This window comes from Octopus bimaculoides, chromosome 8 (assembly GCF_001194135.2).
Source record: "Octopus bimaculoides isolate UCB-OBI-ISO-001 chromosome 8, ASM119413v2, whole genome shotgun sequence".
Taxonomy (NCBI): domain Eukaryota; kingdom Metazoa; phylum Mollusca; class Cephalopoda; order Octopoda; family Octopodidae; genus Octopus; species Octopus bimaculoides.
Window position 1 is genome coordinate 1,180,530 of NC_068988.1, and position 24,672 is coordinate 1,205,201.

The 24,672-nt window shown below is 37.6% G+C and overlaps 1 protein-coding gene across 1 annotated transcript in view; it reads right to left on the bottom strand.

Moving 5' to 3' along the window:
• The window catches only part of LOC106872539 (uncharacterized), a 122,894-nt gene that overhangs the window by 54,287 nt on the left and 43,935 nt on the right, over nt 1-24,672 (bottom strand). Inside the window, exon 3 of the mRNA XM_052969890.1 lies at nt 11,609-13,969. Coding sequence (XP_052825850.1) covers nt 11,609-13,969 — 2,361 coding nt within the window. The remainder of the gene's footprint in view (nt 1-11,608; nt 13,970-24,672) is intronic.

The window sequence follows — 24,672 nt, forward strand, 5'->3', positions numbered from 1 at the left end:
GTTAGGGTTAAAGGAACTAAAGTTACCAACAGCCACAGAAGGATGATGTACTTTTATATTTAACATCACCAAAAAACATGGTTTTAATACATAGTCACGAATATATACATATTCATGGCATTTACACATACATATATACATATAGCTCTAATATTTATACACACACACACACACACACACACACACACACACACATATATATATATATCATCATCTTTTGAAGTCCGTCTTCCCTGCTGGCATGGGTTGGATGGTTCGACAGGAATGAACCAACCAGAGGACTGAATAGAGAAGCAAAGTCTGCTTTGGCAGGTTTCCACAGCTGTGTGCCCTTCCAGAGTGTACTGGGTGCTTTTCACAAGGTACCAAGACTAGCAAAGGCACCGAGTAACTCACCAGACAAGGCCCCTTGACTGAAAGGAGGTGTAATATTAAGGGAGGAGGTTTTATGCCAAGCGTTGAGCGGTTAAAATGTGAGAGAGGGACAGGAAAAAGAGTAAAAGACTAAAAGAATAGATAAAAAGGGAATTTCATCTGTTATGCAAACTCTTCTTCAGTTCAGACAAACCAAAATATTTTCATGTGTCTTAACTGAGGAAGATTTGGTGTAAAAGATGAAATTTCCATTCAGTTTATCACATAATTATCTGAAATGTACGTATAAAATGCATTTGAAATATCGTTACTTGGTTTGAGTTCATTTTCATAGATACCTACATGCATCTGATATTGGATCTCCTCCCTCAATGCCCCCTCCGTTATAGCAAGACACCTGTTTCTGCCTCTTTGTTATCCTCTAACCTTTCATCTTCTGACACGAGTTCCCCTCCTCAACTGCCCCCTTTCCCTCTCATTATCCCTTGTCTTGTGAGTTACTTGGTTACCCTGCCAGTGTTGGTGCCATGTTAAAAGCATCCAATCCACACTGAAACGCGGTGGGCATTTGGAAGGGTATCCAGCAATAAAAATCATGCCAAAACTAGCCTCACCTATGCTAGTGCCATGTAAAAAAGCACCGAGTCCACTCTGTAGAGTGGTTGGCGTTAGGAAGGGCATCCAGCTGTAAAAACCCGGCCAAAACAGACACAGTAGCCTTGGGTAGATCTTCTGCTTAGTCAGCTCCTGTGAACAGTCCTACCCATGCACGCATGGAAGATGGACGTTAAACAATGATGATGATATATACGCACACACAGAGAGACAAAGCTTTCTTTGAGGATTTTAGTCAATTGTAATCTGTCTAATATATAATCATTCCCATAGGAAACAAGATGCAAAGTGCATGGTAGCATTAGTAGAGATGATTTGGTGTCAGAAATAAGTACCACAACTGAAATAATACTCGGTGCACAAAGTATTTCCATTTGATTGCATCCCAAGCTGGTATAAATGCGCACATGCACACACATTCAATAAATTTCTGTACAACTTCACTTCAAGCTACTGCACCCCCACCCAAAGCTCTGCAGAAAGACACTTGCTTAAAGTGCCACACAATGGGACTCAACCGGAAATCACATGCTACATTGAACTGAAGCAAGAGATGTTCTATTGTGTCTTTGATACAGGAAGCAAATAGGGCATTAGAAAAATGGAATTATGAAAAATGTTAGTAAAACGATTTGGGGAAGCAAAGAGACATGACAGACTCCATCCATCAATGACATTTGATCCCAGATAGAAAAGAACAGAAGCTTAGCCCTTGTTAAAACTTATTGCTTGGGTTATCCTTCCTATCATATGGCATTCACCAGTAGTAGTAGTAGTAGTAGTAGTAGTAGTAGTAGTAGTAGTAGTAGTAGTAGTAGTAGTAGTAGTAGTAGTAGTAGTAGTAGTAGTAGTAGCAGCAGCAGCAGCAGAGTTTATCTCTGACATCTCATTAAACTGAAATTACCAAGAGACATTCTTAATATTCATCAGTTTAATTGAAGGTCATTTCTCGAAGAGTCGTTAATGATCTGTTTCATTAAGTTATGTGACTGTGTCCATTCTCATTCAATGAAGTGTCTCCTGACTAGTGAAGCCTTAACAACAACAACAACAACAGCCTTTTTTAAATATTTCTCAAGAATGAAATTGAAAGACAACTTAAAACCTAAAACTGTCCCTGTCAAAAACACTTCATGTCAGTGTTGAACAGGTCAACAACCTCCAGAACACTAAAGCAGTGTTTGCCATTGAGGATTGAAAAAGGTGGGGGTGGAGGGGAAGTTACTGTGTTTAACAAGATTAAGATAATTACCAACTATTCTAAACCCTTTTGTTACCATATTTCTGTTCAAATATATTCACATTAATTAAGGTTAAAAATAATGAAGAATTTACTAAAATAACAACATTTGAACGTGGTCGTTGCCAGTGCCACCGGACTGGCTCCTGTGCAGGTGGCACGTAAAAATCACCTTTTGAGTGTAGTCATTGCCAGTACTTCCTGGCTAGTTCTCATACTGGTGGCACGTAAAAGCATCCACTACACTCTCAGAGTGGTTAGCGTTAGGAAGGGCATCCAGCTGCAGAAACTCTGCCAGATAAGATTGGAGCCTGGTGCAGCCTTCTGGCTCGCCAGTCCTCAGTCAAACTGTCTAACCCATACCAGCATGGAAAGCAGACGTTAAACGATGATGATGATGATGATGTATATATAAACTTTATCTTCTCAGTGCAGCCATTTTAAAATGCTAGTTCAAAGGCTGGAGTATATTTCAATGGAAATATCCAGAAAATAATGGATGGAAGGAGAATCACTGACTTTCTGTTTGTTTACCAATTCAATAAAGAGTCTTTTATGCTAAATAAAGTCAGTCGCTCGACCAAAACTTGCAGTGTTTTCATACAACTTGTCTCTTTATGATACACATGTCTTACTAGTTGTGTACTAATCATAAAGTTTACCAACACACACAATAAGTTTTCTTCAGTTTCTGTCTAGCAAATCCACTTACAAGCCTTTTGTCAACCTGGGTCAAAAGTAGAAAATAAACTGCCCAAGGTGCTGCACGATGGGACTGAACAAGAAACCATGAGGTTGAGAAGCAAGTGAAACTTGAGTAGCATCACAACAGCAATCAGACTTGACAATAGAGAAAACACTGACTGATGTCCAACTTAAGTAACACATTGAACTGTGGCAGAATGTGTGAGATAATAGCCTGTAACTTTAGTCTGTAAAATGTAGGGCAGGCACTTGACACGAAATGAATTTAGATTTAATTATTTAACATGAAGGAAGTAGAAGGAAGAAAGAAATAGAATCAACAATGGGACAATGACAACAATATTATCATTATTATTATTATTATTATTATTATTATTATTATTATTATTATTATTATTGATGTGAGTCATTCCATGTAAAGAAAGTGGACAGTGATGCAGTGTTGCTTTGATTAGGTTGACCAGTAAATTACAGGCGTCAATCAGCAATGGAGGACAGTTACCTCTAGGTTGGTTGTGACTTTAAGAAAATTAGATGGAGAGGATATAAGGATGGAAAAAAAAACACTTGAGGCAAGAACAATGAACCAGATAAAGGAAAGACCAGATACATTAAACAATGGTGAAGATTTTATATATATATATATATGTGTGTGTGTGTGTATGAGTGAACAAAGGAAAAAATGGAGCACTCAATACATTTAGTAGTAGCTACATATATGTTTAATAATAGTTTGACTCAGCTCCACATGACTTAAAGATTAGTGGACATGTAGGAAATGTCCATCACATCAGATGCTTCTATATATTTACATGTGTGTGTGTGTGTGTGTGTGTGTATATATATATATATATATATATATATATATATATATAGAGAGAGAGAGAGAGAGAGAGAGAGAGAGAGAGAGTGTGTGTGTGCGTGTGTGTGTGTGCTAGAGAGAGAAAACAAAGTTATTTTATTCCACATGGGTAGAAATATAGGAAAAATAGAAGTTGAAAATGTATTGAGAATAGTTAAAATATTTTTTATTATATTTAAATATTTAAAGTTTTAACCAGTTCCACAGTTTCCGTGGCTTATGTTGCAGTTGTTTTGCTTCTGACTGGTGTTTGAAGTTTGCCCTATTTTTATGGGGAGTTCATGGCCCAAATTAGTATAAGTTTTGAACAGGATTGGTAGAGGATAGTCACATGACTGGTCTTAAAAATTTTTTGTGGATTCTCTGCGACTTCTGTGTGTTAGTATCAAGAGAGGTTTAGCGTCGTAAGTTAAGGCTGACACAGTTGACTGAACATGTCTAGGGACAGTACCAAACAATCAATGCTCTGAATGTTTTCTGTCAAGTGCTTATAGAGAATGAACATGTGATTAAGTTTAGAACCTTTTGCATGTTTCCTGCTATGCCCATGCGTTAGTATTACATGACAGTATATTTTGCACCTAAAATGGAGGCCGACACGGTTGAGAGAACCTGTTTAGTTTCATTCAAGATACTCTAAATTTAATCTGCCAGGTGGGAGAGTGGACAGGAGACATTTGTATGTAGTAAAGTGGCTAAAGCTTTGGTTGTTAGCTGTGTGGGTTCCTCATGTTAAGTGGTAGAATGAGTTTGGTGGGTGAATATTAGTGTATGTATTCTGTTAAAGTTTGTTTGGTCTTGGTTTGTACTTTTGTATTCAAGTGTTTCCTTTGTTTATCCATGCTTCATCTGTGGTATTCACTGAATATAGGTCGAGTAGGAAGACCTGGAATTTGGAGGGCTTATTTTTTGCATATATGTCTATGTGTCCACTCAGTGGAATCTGTCAAGTACTGAGGTCTTGTATTTGTTGTCGGTGAATGGTCAATCTATTTCTTAGAGTAAGATTTGTTTGACCTATGTAATCTTCTTTACATATTTTAACTATTCTCAGTGCATTTTCAACTTCTATTTTTCCTATACACACGTGTGTGTGTATGTGTGTGTGTGTGTCCAATGATGGCTTAATAGGCCAAAAGTTCAAAGTCACTGTCAATAATGATATTCTTGTTTAAGAAAAATAAATTTGTACAAAATTAGAGAGTCACCCATCAGATTAAATAGAATTGTTTTTATTATAACTGAACAAAAAAACAAATATATATCATTATCATCATTATCATCCAATTAACATCCATTTTCCATGCTGGCATGGGTTGGACAGGTCGACAGGATCTGTAAGCTGCAAGGTTTGTGAGCTCCAATGTCTGCTTTGATGTGGTTTCTATGGTTGGATGCCCTTCCTAATGCCAACCATTTTAGAGTGTACTGGATGTTTTTTATAAGCCACTGGTATTAATGAGATTGCAACACAAACTTGCAAGACCAAAAAAAAAAAAAAAATTAAGGAAAAAGTAAAAGTTCTCACTAAGATGGAGGTGGGTGGCTTTATGCCAAGTGTTAAAGGCTGATGTATGGTAGAGGCACGAGCACAAGTGTCTTGCATAGAGGAGATATCTGGCTGAAGGAGATAAAGGCTGAAGGTAGTGATGAGATGCTTCAGCAAACTCTCTCTCTCTCTCTCTCTCTCTCTGTATTTCATCATTTAAGCATCCACTTCTCCATGTTTACACGGGTCAAATGAAATTGATTGAGGCAGATCATCCAATCCCAGATGACCTTCCTGTTGACAACCCTCACCTGTTTCCAAGCAAAGTAATATTTCCTTTATTCTGAACAGTACAATGACCAGACATGTCTTCATGGAAGACTGCAAACAAATGACACTGCTGGTACAACGGTGATGTTTGCTATTGCAACTATTGCACAATGTCAAGATGAGGCGATACAAGCACACACACACACACACATATATGCATATACACAACAGGCTTCTTTCAGTTTCCATCAACCAAATACACTCACAAGGCTATCGTCAGCTCTGGATTACAATAGAAGACACTTGCCCAAAGTATTACACAGTGGGACAGAAGCCATAATCACATGATTAGGAAGTGAACTTTTTAACCACACAGCCATGTCTACACACACACACACACACACACACACACACGCACTCACTGGTTCAAGTAGTCATCAAAATTCTGCTCACCAATCACATTCATGCGGAAGGGTGTGATATTTCTGAAGTAGTTTCCTTCAGCCAAAAAAATGGAAAACAGAGAAGGAAACGTATAGCATGTGGTAGTACGTGATGAGAGGAGTTATTTTGAGAATCTTGAAAGTCATGAGATTTGATGAAAAATGGAGAAACAAGACTCTTAAATGGGAGATACTTTGAGTTGTTTGCGGCTTCTGCAGTTAAAGAGTCTCTGAAATGTGTCAGAAAACCAATGTCTCTAATAAAGTAACTCAATAATGGCTGTTCAAGACAATCGGATGTTAAAAACTATGCTTCATATGGGGTGCAGCAGAGAAAGGCTTCCCTGTTTCATACACAGACCAAAGCCGTGTGAGTGGATATGGGAGATGAAAACTGAAAAAAATCCCGTCGTGTGTGTGTGTGTTTGTGTGACTATGTTTGTCCCCACTACCATCACTTGACAACGAATGTTGGTGTGTTTACATCCCTATAACTTGGTGGTTCGGCAAAAGACACCAATAGAATAAGTACTAGGCTTACAAAGAATAAATCCTTGAGTTGATTTTTTCAACTAAAGGCAGTGCTCCAGCATGGCTGCAGTCAAATGACAAACAAGTAAAAGAATAAAAGAGTATGCATATGTATGTATGTATATATATATATATATATATATATATATATATATATATATATATATCTACATGTAAATTTGATAAAAAGGATAACAAACACCATGTTAGAATTATGAAATCATTAAGCAATTTTTAATTTTTGATTTTTAATAATTCTAACATATATGACTTGAGATGTCTTGCTTTAGTGTTTGTTATCCTTTTTAACAAATCTATATCCACTATATCAGAAATCTGCAATAGTTCCATAGTTCCATAACTTCCATCTCGGTAACGAGCTTGGAACCCTGGTAATCCGTACCAGCACTTACTCAGCACACCTATCCATTTAGATCACCTGTGAACTAAATCCCCATATTTTGTATATATGTACATATATAAAATATATGTATTGTGTGTGTGTGTGCACGCACACATGTGTGTATGTGTGTGTGAAGTTAACATGACAGGAGTGACAGAGTTCTGGTAAAAGATGGATTTCTGAAAGCAATGGAGTAAAACATGTATTGCATCTTGGTCAGAACAATTCTATGGATGCATTATTCTAAGAGTCTTATCAAGACATTCACATAGATTCAAAGAAAAAAGAGAAAAACGTTACTGAGATTAATTGTTAATTAAAAAAAACAAAATTCAAATAAATACCAGTTGCGTACTGAGGTGGATGTAATTGACTAACCCCCTCACTCAAATTTCAGGTATTGTGCTAAAAACAGAAACAAGTGTTGTTGTTAGTTTTCTTCTCATCATTCTATTTGTTTTTGTATTTGTTTCAAGAACAACTTGTGTTCAGAGGGGAAACCCCTTCCAGCAAACCAGGAAACTCCTAAATCCAGCCATTCTGTATCTACCCTGCAACTCTCTGTTACAGTGAATGAAGTAAGGGAGATTTCCCCAACAGAAACTAATCCACTCCAGGTTAGCAGGTTTAATGACAGCACAGATATTAAAGCAGAGAGCTAAACTTTCTCCCCAGTAACCATGCCAACAATAACAGATGAGAATAGAGGAGAAACCCCCAAATAAAAATACTTCCAACCATCAGAGTAAATATGGAATGAAGCCAGTGGAAACACAACCACCTAAATTGACAATGCTCAACCAGATTGGCAACTTTTCAGTAAACAGTACCATTTTTTTCTTTTTTGGTTCTTTGTTCATCAAATCATAGATGTATATACAATTTTTTTGTTGCTTTTTGTATAATACACTCAGGCTATTTCTTCCTACTCGTAAAAAACAAGTATTAAGTTACAATGTAATAAATGCTGCTGTTGTACTTTCACTGTTATCAAATGAGATTCTATCAAGTTTAACAAGAATAAACGATGGAAAGTAGTTTCCCACCTTTGGGGGGGGGGGGGGAATTTTGCTCAAAGGACAAAAAATTTGTATATATATATTAAAACTCCACCGTTGGATGGTTTGGAAAATACATTCCATGGCTGGATGCCCTTCCTATCACCAATTCTCATTCATTTCAAAGAAAGGCATTTCCCCATGGTTTGTTTTGGCAAGATATGGGAAATGAATTGCATGCGATGTCAAGGCAATGAGACACAAACCTATACACACTCACATATGCATGCATATGTACACACACACACACTCATTATAGATATATATATATATATACTGTAAATCCTCGAGTATAATCCGCACATTTTTCCCAAAATTTAAAGGTCAAAATTTCTTGTGCGTACGATATACGAGGTTAAAAATGAAAAATATTTTCTAAGCAAAATTTTCTAAGTGATAAATATGTAAAGGCAATTTACTTAATATTTAATTCACTGCGTATTATACTCAAGGATTTACGGTATATATCATCATCATCCAGTGTTTTAAATCTGGGTTATGTTCCCATTAACAAGGGTGGCTGGATCTATTTCAATGCCATAGCAACCGAGGTAGGCAAGTGCATCTTTGGGCTGGCCGGTGCCCATTCTCCTTTGCCATCATGAAGCCTTCTCGGAGGTGGATTTTCTACGGGGAGCATGCCTTTGCTTACCACCAACCTCAGTTTCTAGACATGAGTGGTCCCAAGACCAAGGCCTCTACTACAGTTTTTAAGAAATGTGGTGGGAAACTAGCTCAGGAAGGCAGGGACGTATTTCCTGGGACCCCTTTCGGAGACCCCCACTACCTATATATATATATATATATTTATTATATCCACTATCTGAATGTGATCAATGCCAGGCCCGCCTAACTGGCCCCTGTGCCGGTGGCATGTAAAAAGCACCCACTACACTCTCAAAATGGTTGGTGTTAGGATGGGCATCCAGCTGTAGAAACTTTGCCAGATCAGACTGGAGTCTGGTGTAGTCGCTGGCTCTCCAGACCTCAGTCAAACTGTCAAACCCATGTGTTTGGTTCCCAGTGTTGGTTTGTTTACTTCTCCATAACTTAGAGGTTCAGTAGAAGTGAGTGAGAGAAGAAATGCTACACCTGAAAAGAAAAATAAGCCCTGGGGTTGAATTGTTTAACTAAAAACCCTTCAAGGTGATGCCCCAGTATGGCCCCAGTCAAATGAGTGGACCAAATTAAAGGAGATTAATTTAGCACATTATCTGAGGCAAATCTTTCCTCTTATCCACTCAACTCTACCTAAACTAGGCCCGATAGCTGGTGCTACACCTCTCTATCATCTTCAGATTGATTGGTTAATTAAATATTTCGCTGGTTAGGTATTTATTTAATTGTGTAAACTGTCACAAGAGTAACCAGACAAACTAGGCATGACTCATAAAACCAAACTAACCAGAGTTGAGGGTAGGTTAGTGTAGAAAGTTTAAAGAGTTGTAGCTGTAGAGCCAGATTAATGACGAATTAATGGTACTGTGGAAGAACAATGGCCTTAGAACTAACGATCAAGCCTGACTTTCCAGGGTTAATTAAAAAAGAATTTATAGTAAGTAGTTCCTGATACAATCAACATACGAAAGTTAAGACTGTACTGAATAAACACTCTCCGGAATTAGTTTTAAAACAAATGAATTAAATTCAGGTTTGGTTGAATGATTAAGAGGTTCGCTTCAGCACCACAAGGTTTTAGTTACAATCCCACTGCACAGCATTTTCAGCAAGTATCTTCTACTATAGCCCAAGGCCAATTAATTCCTGGTGAATAAATCTAGTAAATGGAAACTGTACTGAAGCCTCCTATCATATGTGAGTAGTTTTTACATGAACTTTGTCCTATTTTCTGAAGATAACACATATCTTTAGAAATATAAACAAATAAAATAAATGCCTTTCTACAATGTAGAAATCTTTTCGAAACAAGTCTCAGCATGAAATGAAAGACCAAACAATTTCATTTTGCCAACTTTCTTCTACCCAATTACAGGAATCTAATAATTAACAAAAAATAATATACAATATACCACACACACACATATATATATATATATATATATATATATATATATATATGCATATATATATATATATATATATGTATATGTATATATAAATACATGCACACACACACATATATATGTACAAACACACATGTATATATAAACACACACACACGTGTATATATAAATACACACATATGTGTATATATAAACACACACACATGTATATATAAATACACACACACACATATATACACACACACACACAAAACATTTTGGAGACCACATATTTCCAATGAATATCTGGAAGCGTAAGAACCACCAATTGCACTGTCGATTCCTTGAAATTCTCACTTCTCACCCCTATTATCTTTCTAACTACATTTTCAAAGATCTCCTCCCTACAACTACTGTCAGATATTCTATTTCTAAACACAGACAGCTTTTGACAGATTTTTAAAGAATAAAGGGAAAATGGGGGACAGCAGTCCTTATAAGCTATAATGCAATAACATCCTAAAATTAAAAAAAAACCCACAAATCAAAAAGCAAACAAATTTTGAGTCAGTGACCCCTGATCCCAATATGTTGATAATCTTTGATTCTCTTCCAAAAAAGTTTGATTATTTTGTGTTGGAGTTATCTAAGTATACTCTCTCATTACATATCATTCTTAAGATCAGTTTTCCCCTAATTAAACCAATTCCTGTGAATTGGTTCCCTCATAACAATTCACACACACACACACACACACACCCGGTACTTCTATAGCCTTGCAGTAATAAATGACACAGAACCATCACCATTAAACGCCTGTCTTCCATGCTGCCATGGGTCAAACGGTTTGACAAGACTTGGCAAACCAGAGAACTTTACTGAGCTTCTGTGTCTGCCTTGGCATAGTTTCTATGGCCAGACACCCTTCCTAACGCCAACCACTTGTGATTGGTATTCTTTTTCATGGCACCAGCATCAGTGAGGTCAGTAAATAAGTTGCAAGACAAGATTCTTCAAGTGAGAATGAGCCTAGCACTGAGGGAGGTGGCTTTGAGCCCAGTGTTAAGAGGTTGAAGTATGACGAGGGGACAGGAAGAGAAGATTTGCTGAAGAGGTGAATGCATGGCTTCCATAGCTGGAAGGATGAGGAGAGAGGTGGTGAGGGTGTATAAAAGAGAGAGAGAGAGAGAGAGAGAGAGAGAGAGAGAGAGAGAGAATAGGAAGAGACGATGAGAAAGGGTGAGTGCGTTTGTGAGAGTGTGAAAGGAGAGAGGCAGATGATGGGAGGTGAGGAGAGAGGTGGACACAAGGAATGACAAGGAATGAAGGCACGATCAATGGTGAAAGTCAGTTTATGGAGGGCTGAGGGGAAGGAATAATAAATTCAGTTTTAAGTTGAAATCTGGGGAAACAAAAAGTTCTGCGCATGAACATAAAAATAAATTCAATGGAAACACACATAAAAAAAAAATTATTTGAACCCCAAAAACTTGATATGAGTTGTTTCAATTTAAAACCAAAAGGGTGAGCAGTTAGTTTCTGACTAGAAAAAGAAGTTGGATTCCAAGTGAAGCATAGAACAGACTTACAGAGAATCGTATAAAATGAACTAACCTGATTCATTTTCTTCTGATATTGGCTGAATTCCACTCTGATTCCACCAACCACTGCTAGAATTATCAGAGTCATTAGGAAATGTCTGTGACATTACTCCACCTGACCAATCATTTGGAGTGTTAACTTCTCGGATGCGTTGTGGCAAATTTAGGCTGGTAGGCCGCTTTGATTTCAACAAAGAAGATGCAGTAACAGAAGCACCGGTTGAAGGGCTCCAAGAATGGGGTCGTACTGCTCCAGACCCAGATGACACTGTAGCTGATGGTGATAGGGTTGTGTCTGACAGTGAAGAATGTGACTCTGTCGAAGACACATGTATAGAATCTACACAAGTCTCTGGTTGATTATTTAAATCAAGTTCTTTTTGGTCTTCTCGAATTTCACTATTCTCTTCTACAGAGCTGATATTTTCTTCAGCGCCATCTTTCTGTAAACTGTCACAAGGCAATAAATGAACAACATCACAGTTATGCTGAGGAGATTTGGGACTGTTTTCGATTTCAGTATCATTTTCAAGGCGTTGTTTAATGTCCATATTGTTCAACTTGTGTTGAAGCGGACTTAATAGCTGTTGAGTTATTGATTTCTGATTCCCTGTCGCTGGTGTGTCTGATGTGGCATCAGGAAAGCCGTTGGATGCAGAATCTTTACATTTGTCTTCATCAGAGACAGGACTTGAAATGTGTGCAACGGTGGCAGCAGCGAATGGTGTGTCCAAACACACTTTAGACAAACCTAAGAGGCTGTTGGGCCGTGCTAATTTCGGTAAAGTGGGTTCTTTAGGTCGAGCGCCAAGTGTAGAAGATTGATGGCATTCTGTAAATGATGAATTTAAACCATTTTCTACAGGGGAACTTGGGAAACCATTCTCAATAGGTTCACAACTTTCTGAACTAACATATGTTGGAGAAGGAAAACCATTTTCTGCAGAATTATTAGGTAAATCTGAATCAGCAACATACAGAGTATCGTGTCCAAAGTTCTCTGATTGGAAATCAGAATTGCTTTTAGAAATGTCTACAGAATTCCATTCCTCATTTGTTATATGAGCAGCAGTATCACTTGATAAATCCATAGGTTTATCCAAGTTTTCTGACATTACAGACTCATTAGGTAGGACACCGTTGCCAAGTACTTCAGGGAGCTCCATAGGGGAGCCAGACATTTCAGAATGCACATGACACTCAGCTTCAACTAATACTCCAGACGGATTCACAGACAAAGGGATTGGTTCACTTGAACAGCACTTTTCAAGATATTCTTCCATATCTTCGTCTTCGTTATCTATAGAATCAAAGCCAACAACCTCTTGGAAGTTTGTTTCACTACTGCCAATAGTAAATGGCACCAAGTTGTCACAATCGTTTGTGTCAAGGGTCCGAGAGGAATCATCTGTTGGGTTATCATCTATGTCATAACTCAAATTCTGACTGGGCAAGGCATTGGGTTCAGTTATGTCCATATCAGGCAGGTTTTCTTGACTGTTCTGCATGGAATCAGACAAATTGTTCAAGCACACTGCAGACATATCCTCAACTTTTCTTATCACAATATCGTTATTTTCATACATGGGTTCTTCCTGAGAGTTTGATAGTTCATTACGGTCGGATGCAGTCCAGACACTGCTACCAACGGATCCGTCGTCTTTAACACCAGTAACAGTGTCTGTTTGGCTGCTTGTTACAGAAGCATTCTCTAGACATTGTTTATCACAAATAGCAACACATTCAACAGAGTCTTCTACCACAGACATTTCATTCTTTGCATCCAGATCATTAGCTGAGGTTTTTTTACCAATTTCCGATTTCATACATGACTGGTCATTTTCACGGCTTTTTGCCAAATTCAAATTCACACGGCGTGGTATAAACGCCTCTGTTTTTATAATAATGTCATCAAGAGGAGTTGTAAGTTCAAGGGGCTGAGTTTCTTGAAAAGGTCGTTTATCTTGTAAATCTTGACTAGTTTTCTCTTTCACCTCACTTCCATTTTCAAATTTCTCGTTACTTATTTCTATTGAAGACGACGTAATGTTTGCATTTAAACCATTCTGAAAATTGAGTTTTTGTTCATTATGAACGGACACAACAGAAGTTGGCGTCTGAAGGTTGCATTCTTTTTGAAAGACAGAAAAATTAGCTTCTGCAATGTCAAATTTATGGGCAGCTTCATAAGGCATATCATAGGCAATGTTGGTAGGGCCCGAGGAGGCAGGCTGATCGACTATTTGGTGAGAACCACTGATAGAACCAAAACCTCTACTGTACAACTGCCAATGACTGTCCGGCTGAGTCGGTAAGTACTGATCATAACCACTCAGCTTGTTTTCACAACTTGGCACCAATGCAGACGCTTTCTCTGGAAATAGAAAACAAAGTTTTACTGGAAACGTGCAACAGTTACAAGAACAAAAAGAAGCAAACAATATTTTTGGTGATGAAATATGAACATTTTTATTATAACCTGATATAGACAAAAGATAAAGTTGTTTTAACTCTTCTAAAAAGACGGGGTGGAGTAAAACATTTATTCTTTTAATACCATACCCCTAGTGCTATATATAATGCAAACTCCCTGTTTTAAAGTGATCTAAATTAAAACCATGCATCAAAATTTCATAATTGTTCAATCCAAATTTCAGCTTAATTGAGACAAATTTAATTTACCACGTTCTTCATTATTTTTGAAATTAATTGAAATAAAGGCAGTGTACTTCAATGAAAATAAAGTAACAAAAGGGTTAATTACATTTAATTAAATTTCTGAATTTTACATAAATCTGCATAACAAAAATGTCTACATTGGCATTATTTTATGACATCTAACTCCAAGACATTGCAAAGGATATTTCTGACCAAAACTAGTTGTGTAGAATTTCTACAGGATGAAGAATGACTGTAAGATTAGGGAAATTGAATTTTTTTTTTTTTAATGTTGAAAGGCAAACAATAGAAAAAACAGGTACTGAACCACATTTGGTAGTAAGGAACTTTTCAAGTTTGGTTTCTAATACTAGCATGCTTATTATTTTCAACTTTGAGATAAGTGAATAAAACAAACTAAAATTAGGTCTGACAGATAATCCAATGTGATAAAACTAGCTGTGAGAAGAATTAAAGAACTTTATATATAGGAGTTATATGATGATGATGATGATGTGTGTGTGTGTGTGTATACACACACACACACACACATATATATAGTTCAATATAATACAGAAAATCAAAATACAGAGACAGGCAAGGGAATGACAAACAAGGTGTATTAGTTTGATGCTCAGGAAAAAATGGAAGTCTTTTACATTTTGAGTCTATGCTCTTCAACAGAAAGGAATGAGGAAAGAATACATTGGAGAGAGGAAAAAATGGAGAGCAAAAACACATGTCTGGATTAACCATTGCACATGTTGAATGTCTAATGTGTTTGTCATAATCATTATCATTTAACATCCCCTTCTTTTTGATGCTGGAATAGTATTATAGTGGAAATGGGACAAGTATGGGGAGTTGTGTATCGATTGTTGTAGAGTCGAACGCGTTCTCAGCGTTAAGTGTCAGTCGTGTGTTATAGTCGAGCTCAAGTCAGATTCAAGGCAGACAGTGCAAATTCGGTGTCTTGCAGAACTATCAGCAATAGCACAATAGACGAAGTGGTGTATTACCATTTTGGTATAGAAGAGATACACTGTATCCAATACCAAGAAAATATCGTGGCTACCAAAGTAGATACAAAACTTACAACTATAACAGTGGAAAACACATCATCATAAAAAATGGGTTGGACAGTTTGACATGAACAGATGAGGTAGAGGGCTGCATGTAGCTCCAGCATCTGCTTTGGCAGGGTTTCTACAGCTGGATGCCCTTCCTAACACCAACCACTCCAAGAGTATACTGGGTGTCTTTTATGTGACACCAACACTGGGGGACTCACCAAGTACTCGCAAAAACTGAGTAGGGTATAGTATTGAGGGATATGCAAGTATGGTAGAGAGACAGGAACAAGTGTCTTGCTGAAGAGGCGAATACACGGCTTCCCTATCGGGAAAGGTGTGTGTGTGTGTGTATTGAGAAAAGAGGAGGTCGTCGGAATTTTGGAAAAAGAATTTATACCCAAAGTATGAATTTAATTATATAATAACATCAGACACTGTACACCTGCACACAAGGATAAATGGAGCACTTTATGTCACATGTGGTACGACAGAAACCAATTTTCTTTTGTCCAAAGAAGCAACTAAGAAAGAACAAACATACAATTTATCTTCATAGTTACCATATTTTGTTTATTTATTATGTTTTTTGGGGGGAGGGGGGTGTTTTATAATTAACTGTATCGCAAAAAAAAAAACAATATTAAACTCTCATCACAATTACTATGAAATAGGACAAAAAATATTTCAAATCTAAACATCGGAACCCTACACACTGGTTCTGAAAAGATTCTAGTTTATCACAGACTCAGAATGCTTTAAGAGCACTAACAGAACTGGGTTTGTTAACTCCTCTGATTTCAGAAGTTGCTCTGATTATGTTTGACGAGGAAAAAGAAACTGAAAATAGCAGCAGAATATACTAAATAAATAACAGTAAAAAAAAAAAAAGGCAATCAAATAAAAAAAAAGATGATATGGTTGGGTGAATTTCTTTTTTACAGATGCAGCAGTTGGGAGGCAGTTATAGAACAATTATATAATATATATATACGTATGTATGTATGTATATTTCACTGTTGTATAACTACAGGTGAGTTATATAACAGTAGAATAAAGGGGTGGAGAAGCAAAACTGCTAATTGGTAAACAACTCAAAGATGAGATATATGTTCACTGTAATAGTCATCTAAAAGAGGAACAGCATAACTAGATATTCTAGAAATGGTTTATAAATCATCATCATTATTATTATTATAACTGAAGTCAATGCAAAAAATAGAGAGCTAACGAGATGCACCATCATTCAATGCTTCACCTTTTCAGGTTCAAATCATAGCAGCTGTTTGCTTTTGTTTCTTTTTTATCCTTCCATGAAGTGGTAAGAGATTCTTGGAACTACTCAACCAACAAGTTTATGCTTTTGTATCGAAGGGGAAAAAATGGCTTTTCAGCATTATGTAGTTGTTGTTACTGGTATGCTAGAAATAGTAACGATAATTATCATTATTTCGTTTTTGGATTGGGTTTGCAAGATTCTTTATGTGAGTTCGAGTGTTGAAGTATATTTTGTTGTGCCCAGGGAGAGTCATTCTCTTTTAATGCTTTCTTATTTAACACACTCACTGGTAAAGTTTCCACTCATTTACTCATTTATTTTTCTAAAATTTTTGTTGTCTTGCAACCTTTTCAGTAGTTATATACACACACACACACACACACACTACAGGCTTTGATTGGCCTGAGGTAGAAGACACTGATTGGTAGAAGACACTTGCTCAAGGTACCACAAAGCGGGAATGAACCTGGAACCATATCGTTGGGAAGTAAGCTTCTTACCACACAGCCACTCCTCATTATTAAGGCAGCAAGCTGGCAGAAGTGTGAGAGCATCAAAACTAATGCCTTGCGATATTTGTTTGCTCCCTACGCTCTGAGTTCAAATCAAAACATGGTCAGCTTTGTTCAATAATCAAAAAAAAAAAAAAAAATAAGGAAATTAATTTGGAAAAATAATTGTTACTCAAAAAAAAGTAAGAAAATAACAAAACTCAAAAGTGAGATAAATATATACAATAAAAATGAAAAGAGAGTAAGGTCTTGGAGCTTTGGAAGAATTTGAATGAAAAGAATTTTCAGAACTGGTTGAGGATATTGGAGGGGCAGGGACGACTCGGGGCCCTCCCCATTATCACTTCAAGACAGATGTAATTTGAAATAAAGTAGTTTATACTAAAAAATCTCTTTCCTTATACAAGCTCTAGTTTAAAAATACAGACAATCCTTTAATTTTACCCAACCTTTTCTTTTTTTCTTTTTCCAAAACCAAATAACAATAATAATAATAATAATTTCAAGTTTTGGCAAAAGGCCAACAATTTCAGGGTAGGGGCAAGAGTCGAATATGTCAACGCCCAGTACGCAACTGGTACTTCCTTTTGTCGCCCCAGAAAGGATGAAAGAAAAAGTCAACCTTTGGCAGAATTTGAACTCAGAATGTAAAGATGGATGAAATGCTGCCCAGCATGCCAACACTTCTGCCAGCTCACCACCTTAATAATAACAACAACAACAACAACAACAACAATAAATATAAATCGATTGATAATGAAATCTGGGAGTAAAGCAAAAAAGAAATATTCCCCACCTTTGTCAAGAAAGACTACTTCGTTGCACACCTGGCACTTTTACCAAAAACACGTTTCCATCAGTTCCATGGATCAATTTATTTCTTCTTCTCCCTTTCCTCACAAAGTCTGAAAGGAGATGAACACCAGACTCCATACTGATTTCTTTTCCTTCCTTTCTTCTTCTCCATCATCATAGTTGGAAGTCAAGACTGACAGCTGAGCAGGTCTGACTCATCGGAACGAACCCCACCCACACCAGCCAGCCAGCCAGCCAGCCAGCCAGCCAGCCAACCAGCCCTTACCTTTCTCAATCATCTCAGCTATTAACAATAACAACAAAACAGAAAGGAGGGCAGCAGCAAAACCATCATCATCACCATCATCACTATCATTATAGTCATCATCATTAGCAGCAGCAGCAGCAGAGGTAAAAGAATTACATGCTTCAGTGTTAATCAAGTGATTTGCTGAAACCTAAAAGACTGACAACAGACAGCTAATGGAATCTGCCTCACAATGGCCACGTGAGGAAAGAGACAAACAAGCCCACTGTATACCCCCCACCACCGCACTAAATGGTAGCTGGAAGCTACTGGAGCCATATTAGAAACAGCCTTTCTTCACAACTGCTCCTTATCCTCCTCTCCATCACATGCATCAAGCTGTTTTAAAAGAAATTACTTCAACCCAAAATGATTATGACAACTACGGAAGCTTTATCAAATTTTCGTTTATAAATTTCACCTTTAGAATATTTTATCTTTTACTTGTTCAAGTCATTAGACCACGGCCATGCTGCAGCACTACCCTGAGGAAATTTTTGTTGAATGAATCAACCCCAGTATTTATATTTTTTTTTTAAGCCTCATTTTTACTCTATCTGTCTCTTTTGCCAAACTACCGAGTAATAGGGACATAAACAAACCAACACCAGTTGTCAAGAGGTGGTAGGTAACAACACACACACACACACAAGTGTGTGCATATGTATATAAGACAGGCTTCTTTAAGTTTCCATCAACCAAATCTACTCACAAGGCCTTGGTCGGCCCAAGGCTATAGTAGAAGACACTTGCCCAAAGTGCCATGCAGCAGGGCTGAACCCAGAACCATGTGGTTGGCAAGCAAGCCTCCTACCACACAGCCACGTCTGCACCCAGCAGCAGCAGCAGCAGCAGCAGCAGCAGCCCAATACGAGAAGATTTAATGAAAATAATTATCGCAAATGTAAAAGTTTATCTGAGATAATTACAGCAATAACAATGAGCTGTATAACAAACCAACTAGAACAAACATTAACATGTGAACCAATTAATAGTCATCGTTGCAGATATTCATTTAATTAACCTTTTTTTCTTTTTCCAGTTGCAATACAAAATAATTACAATAAAAATATGTGTCAATGAAATATATGAGTGGAAAGTGCGACTTCCTTTTAATTTTGTTGCTTAATATCATCATCATCATCATCATCGTTTAACGTCCGCTTTCCATGCTAGCATGGGTTGGACGATTTGACTGAGGACTGGTGAAACCGGATGGCAACACCAGGCTCCAGTCTGATTTGGCAGAGTTTCTACAGCTGGATGCCCTTCCTAACGCCAACCACTCAGAGAGTGTAGTGGGTGCTTTTACGTGCCACCCGCACGAAAACGGCCACGCTCGAAATGGTGTCTTTTATGTGCCACCCGCACAAGCCAGTCCAGGGGCGCTGGCAACGATCTCGCTCGAAAATCCTACAGGAGCCAGTCAGGCGGTACTGGCAACGGCCACGCTCAAAATGGTGCATCTCATGTGCCACCCGCACAAGAACCAGTCCAGCGGCACTGGCAACGATCTTACTTGGCTTGCCGGGTCTTCTCACGCACAGCACATTTCCAAAGGTCTCGGTCAGTATATTTATTATAATAATAATAATCCTTTTTATTACAGGCACAAGGCCCGAAATTTGGCAGGAGGAGGCAAGTCGATTACATCGACCCCAGAGCGAAACTGGTACTTATTTAATCGATTGCGAAAGGATGAAAGGCAAAGTTGACCTTGGTGGAATTTGAACTCCAAACGTGGTGAAGACAGACAAAATACAGCTAAGCATTATTATAATAATAATAATACTAACTAATATAAATGAGGTTGGTGGGTTGATTCCTCCAGTTACACTTTAAATTATATGGAGAGAGAGTTAACATAAGAGGTACAGAATGAGTGCACATACGAGGCTTCATGGCAGGCAATGAGTAAAGGAATGTCACAAACACCCACACACATAGAATGAGAGAGAAAAAGAGTCATAGAGACAGAGTTAGTTGAAGGAGGAGAGAGAGTAAATGACAGGACAGTTATGGGAGAAGTTCAAATTTTGAAGAGAAAAACGTTTGATGGAGTAGATAGTGGGCAAATTTTCAATGGAGGTATTTTACCAGTGTGTAATAAACATATATTCAGAGCAAATAAACAAATGATAAATTTGTTTTATTTAATTCTAATTTGATAAATAGTTTCCTTTTAAAATGAATATTCATTTCATCATTTTATAAAAGCACCAAGAAATTTGAGGAAAGTTAAATTATAATCATTGTGTGTATGCCATAGTTACCGATAGCAACTGGTACTCCATTGGTTATGATGAAGAAGGTTCCAGTTGATCCGATCAACAGAACAGCCTGCTCGTGAAGTTAACGTGCAAGTGGCTGAGCACTCCACAGACACGTGTACCCTTAACGTAGTTTTGGGGGAGATTCAGTGTGACACAGAGTGTGACAAGGCTGACCCCTTAGAAATACAGGCACAACTCATTTTTACCAGCTGAGCGGACTGGAGCATTCTTTTCTACTCTAGGCACAAGGCCTACAATTTTGGGAGAGGGGGCCAGCCGATTAGATTGACCCCAGTATGCAACTGGTACTTAATTTATCAATCCTGAAAGGATGAAAGGCAAAGTCGATCTCAGCAGAATTTGAACTCAGAATGTAAAGACAGACAAAATACCACTAAGCATTTCATCCGGCATGCTAACGTTTCTACCAGCTCACCACCTTAAGTGGACTGAAGCATTGTGAAATAAAGTGTCTTGCTCAAGGACACAATGCAACACTGGGAATTGAACCAACGACCTTATGATCATAAGTCAGATACCCTAACCACGAAGCCAAGAGTGTAAAATGAGGAACCCTGGTAAAAGACATCACATGGTGTTTTATCTATTATTACAGCATGTCTGAATATATTTCATAAGCACAAGGCCTTTGTATTTGAGAGAGAGAGAGAGAGAGAGAGAGAGAGAGAATCATTGGAATGTACCCCCAGTACACACCTTTTACTTATGCTCTTAACCATACATAGATGAAACAAAATATGGAATGTAAAGGAGATAAAATTTTATTTTATAAGGAATTTAGTCCCTGACTCAGCACTTTCATACGTCAAACTATGTTGACCCCTTTTCTGACCAGATTTCCTAAAAAATACTGCCGACATTTCTTATCAAAAATATTGTCATATCATGGATTGGGTGGGATTTAGTAAAAATAACTTCTTTGCATTGTTCAGCAAGTGTCTGGGACATAAGAAAGAGTCCTAACATAAAATTAGGAGAGAAGTTTTAATATAGATGTCAACATCTCAAAATAGACAGTTTTGTGTCATAAAACCAGAGGCAGTCTGAAGAAGATTGTTCTAAAAGGAGTTAAATATATTCATTGGTCCTCTAAGACTACTTATTCTATACAAACACTTCAGTATAGAAATCTTTCATAAGTTTAAAACAATCAACATCATTGTGATTGCAATGACTGTTTTGGGGGTTTTCTATCTAAAACATTGTATATAAGTGTAGGCATTACTGTATAAAGTGATACTGAACCAGTGCATGTGTTTATTGTTATCGGCATAATGGCCCTCTCAAGGTACTATAAAATTTGTTTCAACACACAAATTCACATCAAGAATCTTGCAAACCAAATACAAAAGGAAAACATGACTGCATGGTTAAAAAGTTTGCTTCCCAACTGCATAGTTGTGGGTTCAATCCCACTATGACACCTTAGACAAGTCTTCAACTGTAGCCGCAAGCTGAACAAAACCTTGTGAGTGGATTTGGTAGAAGGGAAACTGAAGAAAACAACCTGTCGTGTGTGTGTGTGTGTGTGTGTGTGTACGCGTGTCTCCTTGTCTTGACATCATATAATGTCGTATGTGAATGTCATTTCCAATTTTCTGCGAAAAGGTCTGGCCAAGGGGAAATATTACTTTGTTTGTAAACAGGTCAGAGTTGTTGACAAGAAGGGCGTCTGGCCATAGAAAACCTGCCTCAATAAACGCTGTCCAAGCCATGCATGCATGGAAAAACAGACATTAAAATGATGATGATGATGTGGCCACGTGAACTCAATAACACCAGTGTTTACTTAACATTGGCCACAGTAATGTAAGTGGAAAGTAAATGTATCCCAGTGTATAGAATTGCTATGCACCTCAAATGACATTTCTATCAAGTGCCCAATTGAGAAAAACAACAGAATGTCTGGAAACCAAAACTAGAAATAACCGCTCAGCAATCTTTGTCACTCTCTGTCACACAAAGCCCAAATATAAATCAAACCGAAAACAAACTCATTAAAATCCAATAACTGATGTTGTTGGTAAATAACAAAAATAGGTGTAGCTGGTATTATTAACTGATAGTTTGTTATTTATATGAACATTTCAACCCAGAAAATAGGTTTACATGAACTGGGGTAAAATCAGGCTTTTAACAACAAACAGACTAAAATTAGCATCGACTAAATTTGTTATTTCCATTCTTGCCAATGACACTAAAGAACATCAAATGTAACCATCATACACACACACACAGAAAACAGAAACACTAGGAATTACCAAATACCATTCTCAGCTTACACACAAGACATATTAAACTAAACAAGCAAACTAGTGCAACAGCACTCACATAGGTTTAACAGGCACAAAGAAACAACTCTGGTGAATAACAATGTATTTTATATACACCATCATCATCATCGTTTAACGTCCGCTTTCCATGCTAGCATGGATTGGACGATTTGACTGAGGACTGGTGAAACCGGATGGCAACACCAGGCTCCAATCTAAATTTGGCAGAGTTTCTACAGCTGGATGCCCTTCCTAACGCCAACCACTTATATATATATAGGGTGCAGTGAATAAACTGTCATCTAAATTACACAAAAATGAAAATAACACTGACATCTCATTTTAATAGATATATTTACCAAAATTACATAAAAATATCTTGAAATACTAAAAAGTAAATTTATTCAAAAAAAATCGCCATAGACTTCAACCACAGCCTCCAGATAACTTCAGAATCTCCTCCAACTCTTCTGGACAGTCTCCTTCTTTAAGTTGGTGAATGCTGCCATGATCCTTGCTTTCAGTTCATTTTTGGTGTTACAGAGAGTTTTGTTGGTCTCTTGTTCAACTGCATCCCACACATAATAATCAAGGGGATTGCAGTCTGGGGAATTAGGTGGCCAGATGTTAGGGGTGATGTGGTCACAGAAATTGTCTGACAGCCACAACTGGGTTCTCCTACTTGTATGATACGATGCAGAGTCCTGTTGCCAGATATGGGGTGTTCCAGCAGCCACCCTCTTCACCCAGGGCAGCAGGTAGCACCACTTCCTCCAGGCATTTGATGTAGGCCTCCGTGTTGAGTCTGAAGCCATGTGAGAAAATGAATGGAGGCATAACATCGCCGTCACTAGTGATCACTCCAAAGAAAATTTTCTTGTCTGAGAAACACAAAAGCATGTTTGGTTGGAGAGGATGCTTAAGTTTGCTCAAAAGCTTCGTAGAGTGGTCTTTCCTCTTGTCCTTAATGGCTTGGGATAAACATTGGCTCTTTCTCATCTTGTATGAGGAATACCAAACATGCACTACCTGCCTGAAATATCAATCACCAAATTAACTACCCATCAAAACAAGTGCTTAATTCATTATATAACAGATAAAAATCGTTTTGGAGATCTTCTACCCATTCAAATCCTTTAAGGTTCTTCGTAATAGAATTTAATTTCTAATAAACAATATAGTGACAGTTCAATTTTTGTCCAATCATTCCTTCTAGCACTAATTTATAAGGCAAATTATTATGCTACCTTAGTCCAGATATAACACCTCTTGCCATTGCCATACTCCATCCACTTTTTCTTATTCATTTATCTAATCCATTGACCTCCTGTGCAGGTGGCCCCATTCTGGCCATTCTCCCTGCAACTACTAACCCCAACAATTTAAATTGAAGATCACCTGCACTAAATTAAGCCAGATATAGACACCACCACCCCCAACACACACACACACACACACACCAGTCGATAACCTGTCCCCCACCCCATCGCACCCTTCAAAAAATGCTATGTCTCTTACGCAACCTGTTAACCTACAACTGAAATAACTAGAGTCAGTGTGATGGTCTAAAAAAAGGGTCAGAAAAACCTCAACAATTATTTAATTAGTGAAAAGAAAGTATTTGCATAAACAGATTAATCGGAAAATGTACTTCTATTCTTTTATCTGTTTCAGTCATTTGACTGTGACCATGCTGGAGCACTGCCTTTAGTCAAACAAATCGACCCCTGGACTTATTCTTTGTAAGCCTAGTACCTATTCTATTGGTTTCTTTTGCTGAACTGCGAAGTTATAGGGACGTAAACACACCAACATTGGTTGTCAAGTGATGGCAGGGGGGGGGACAAATACACATATATATGTATATATATATATATATATATATATAT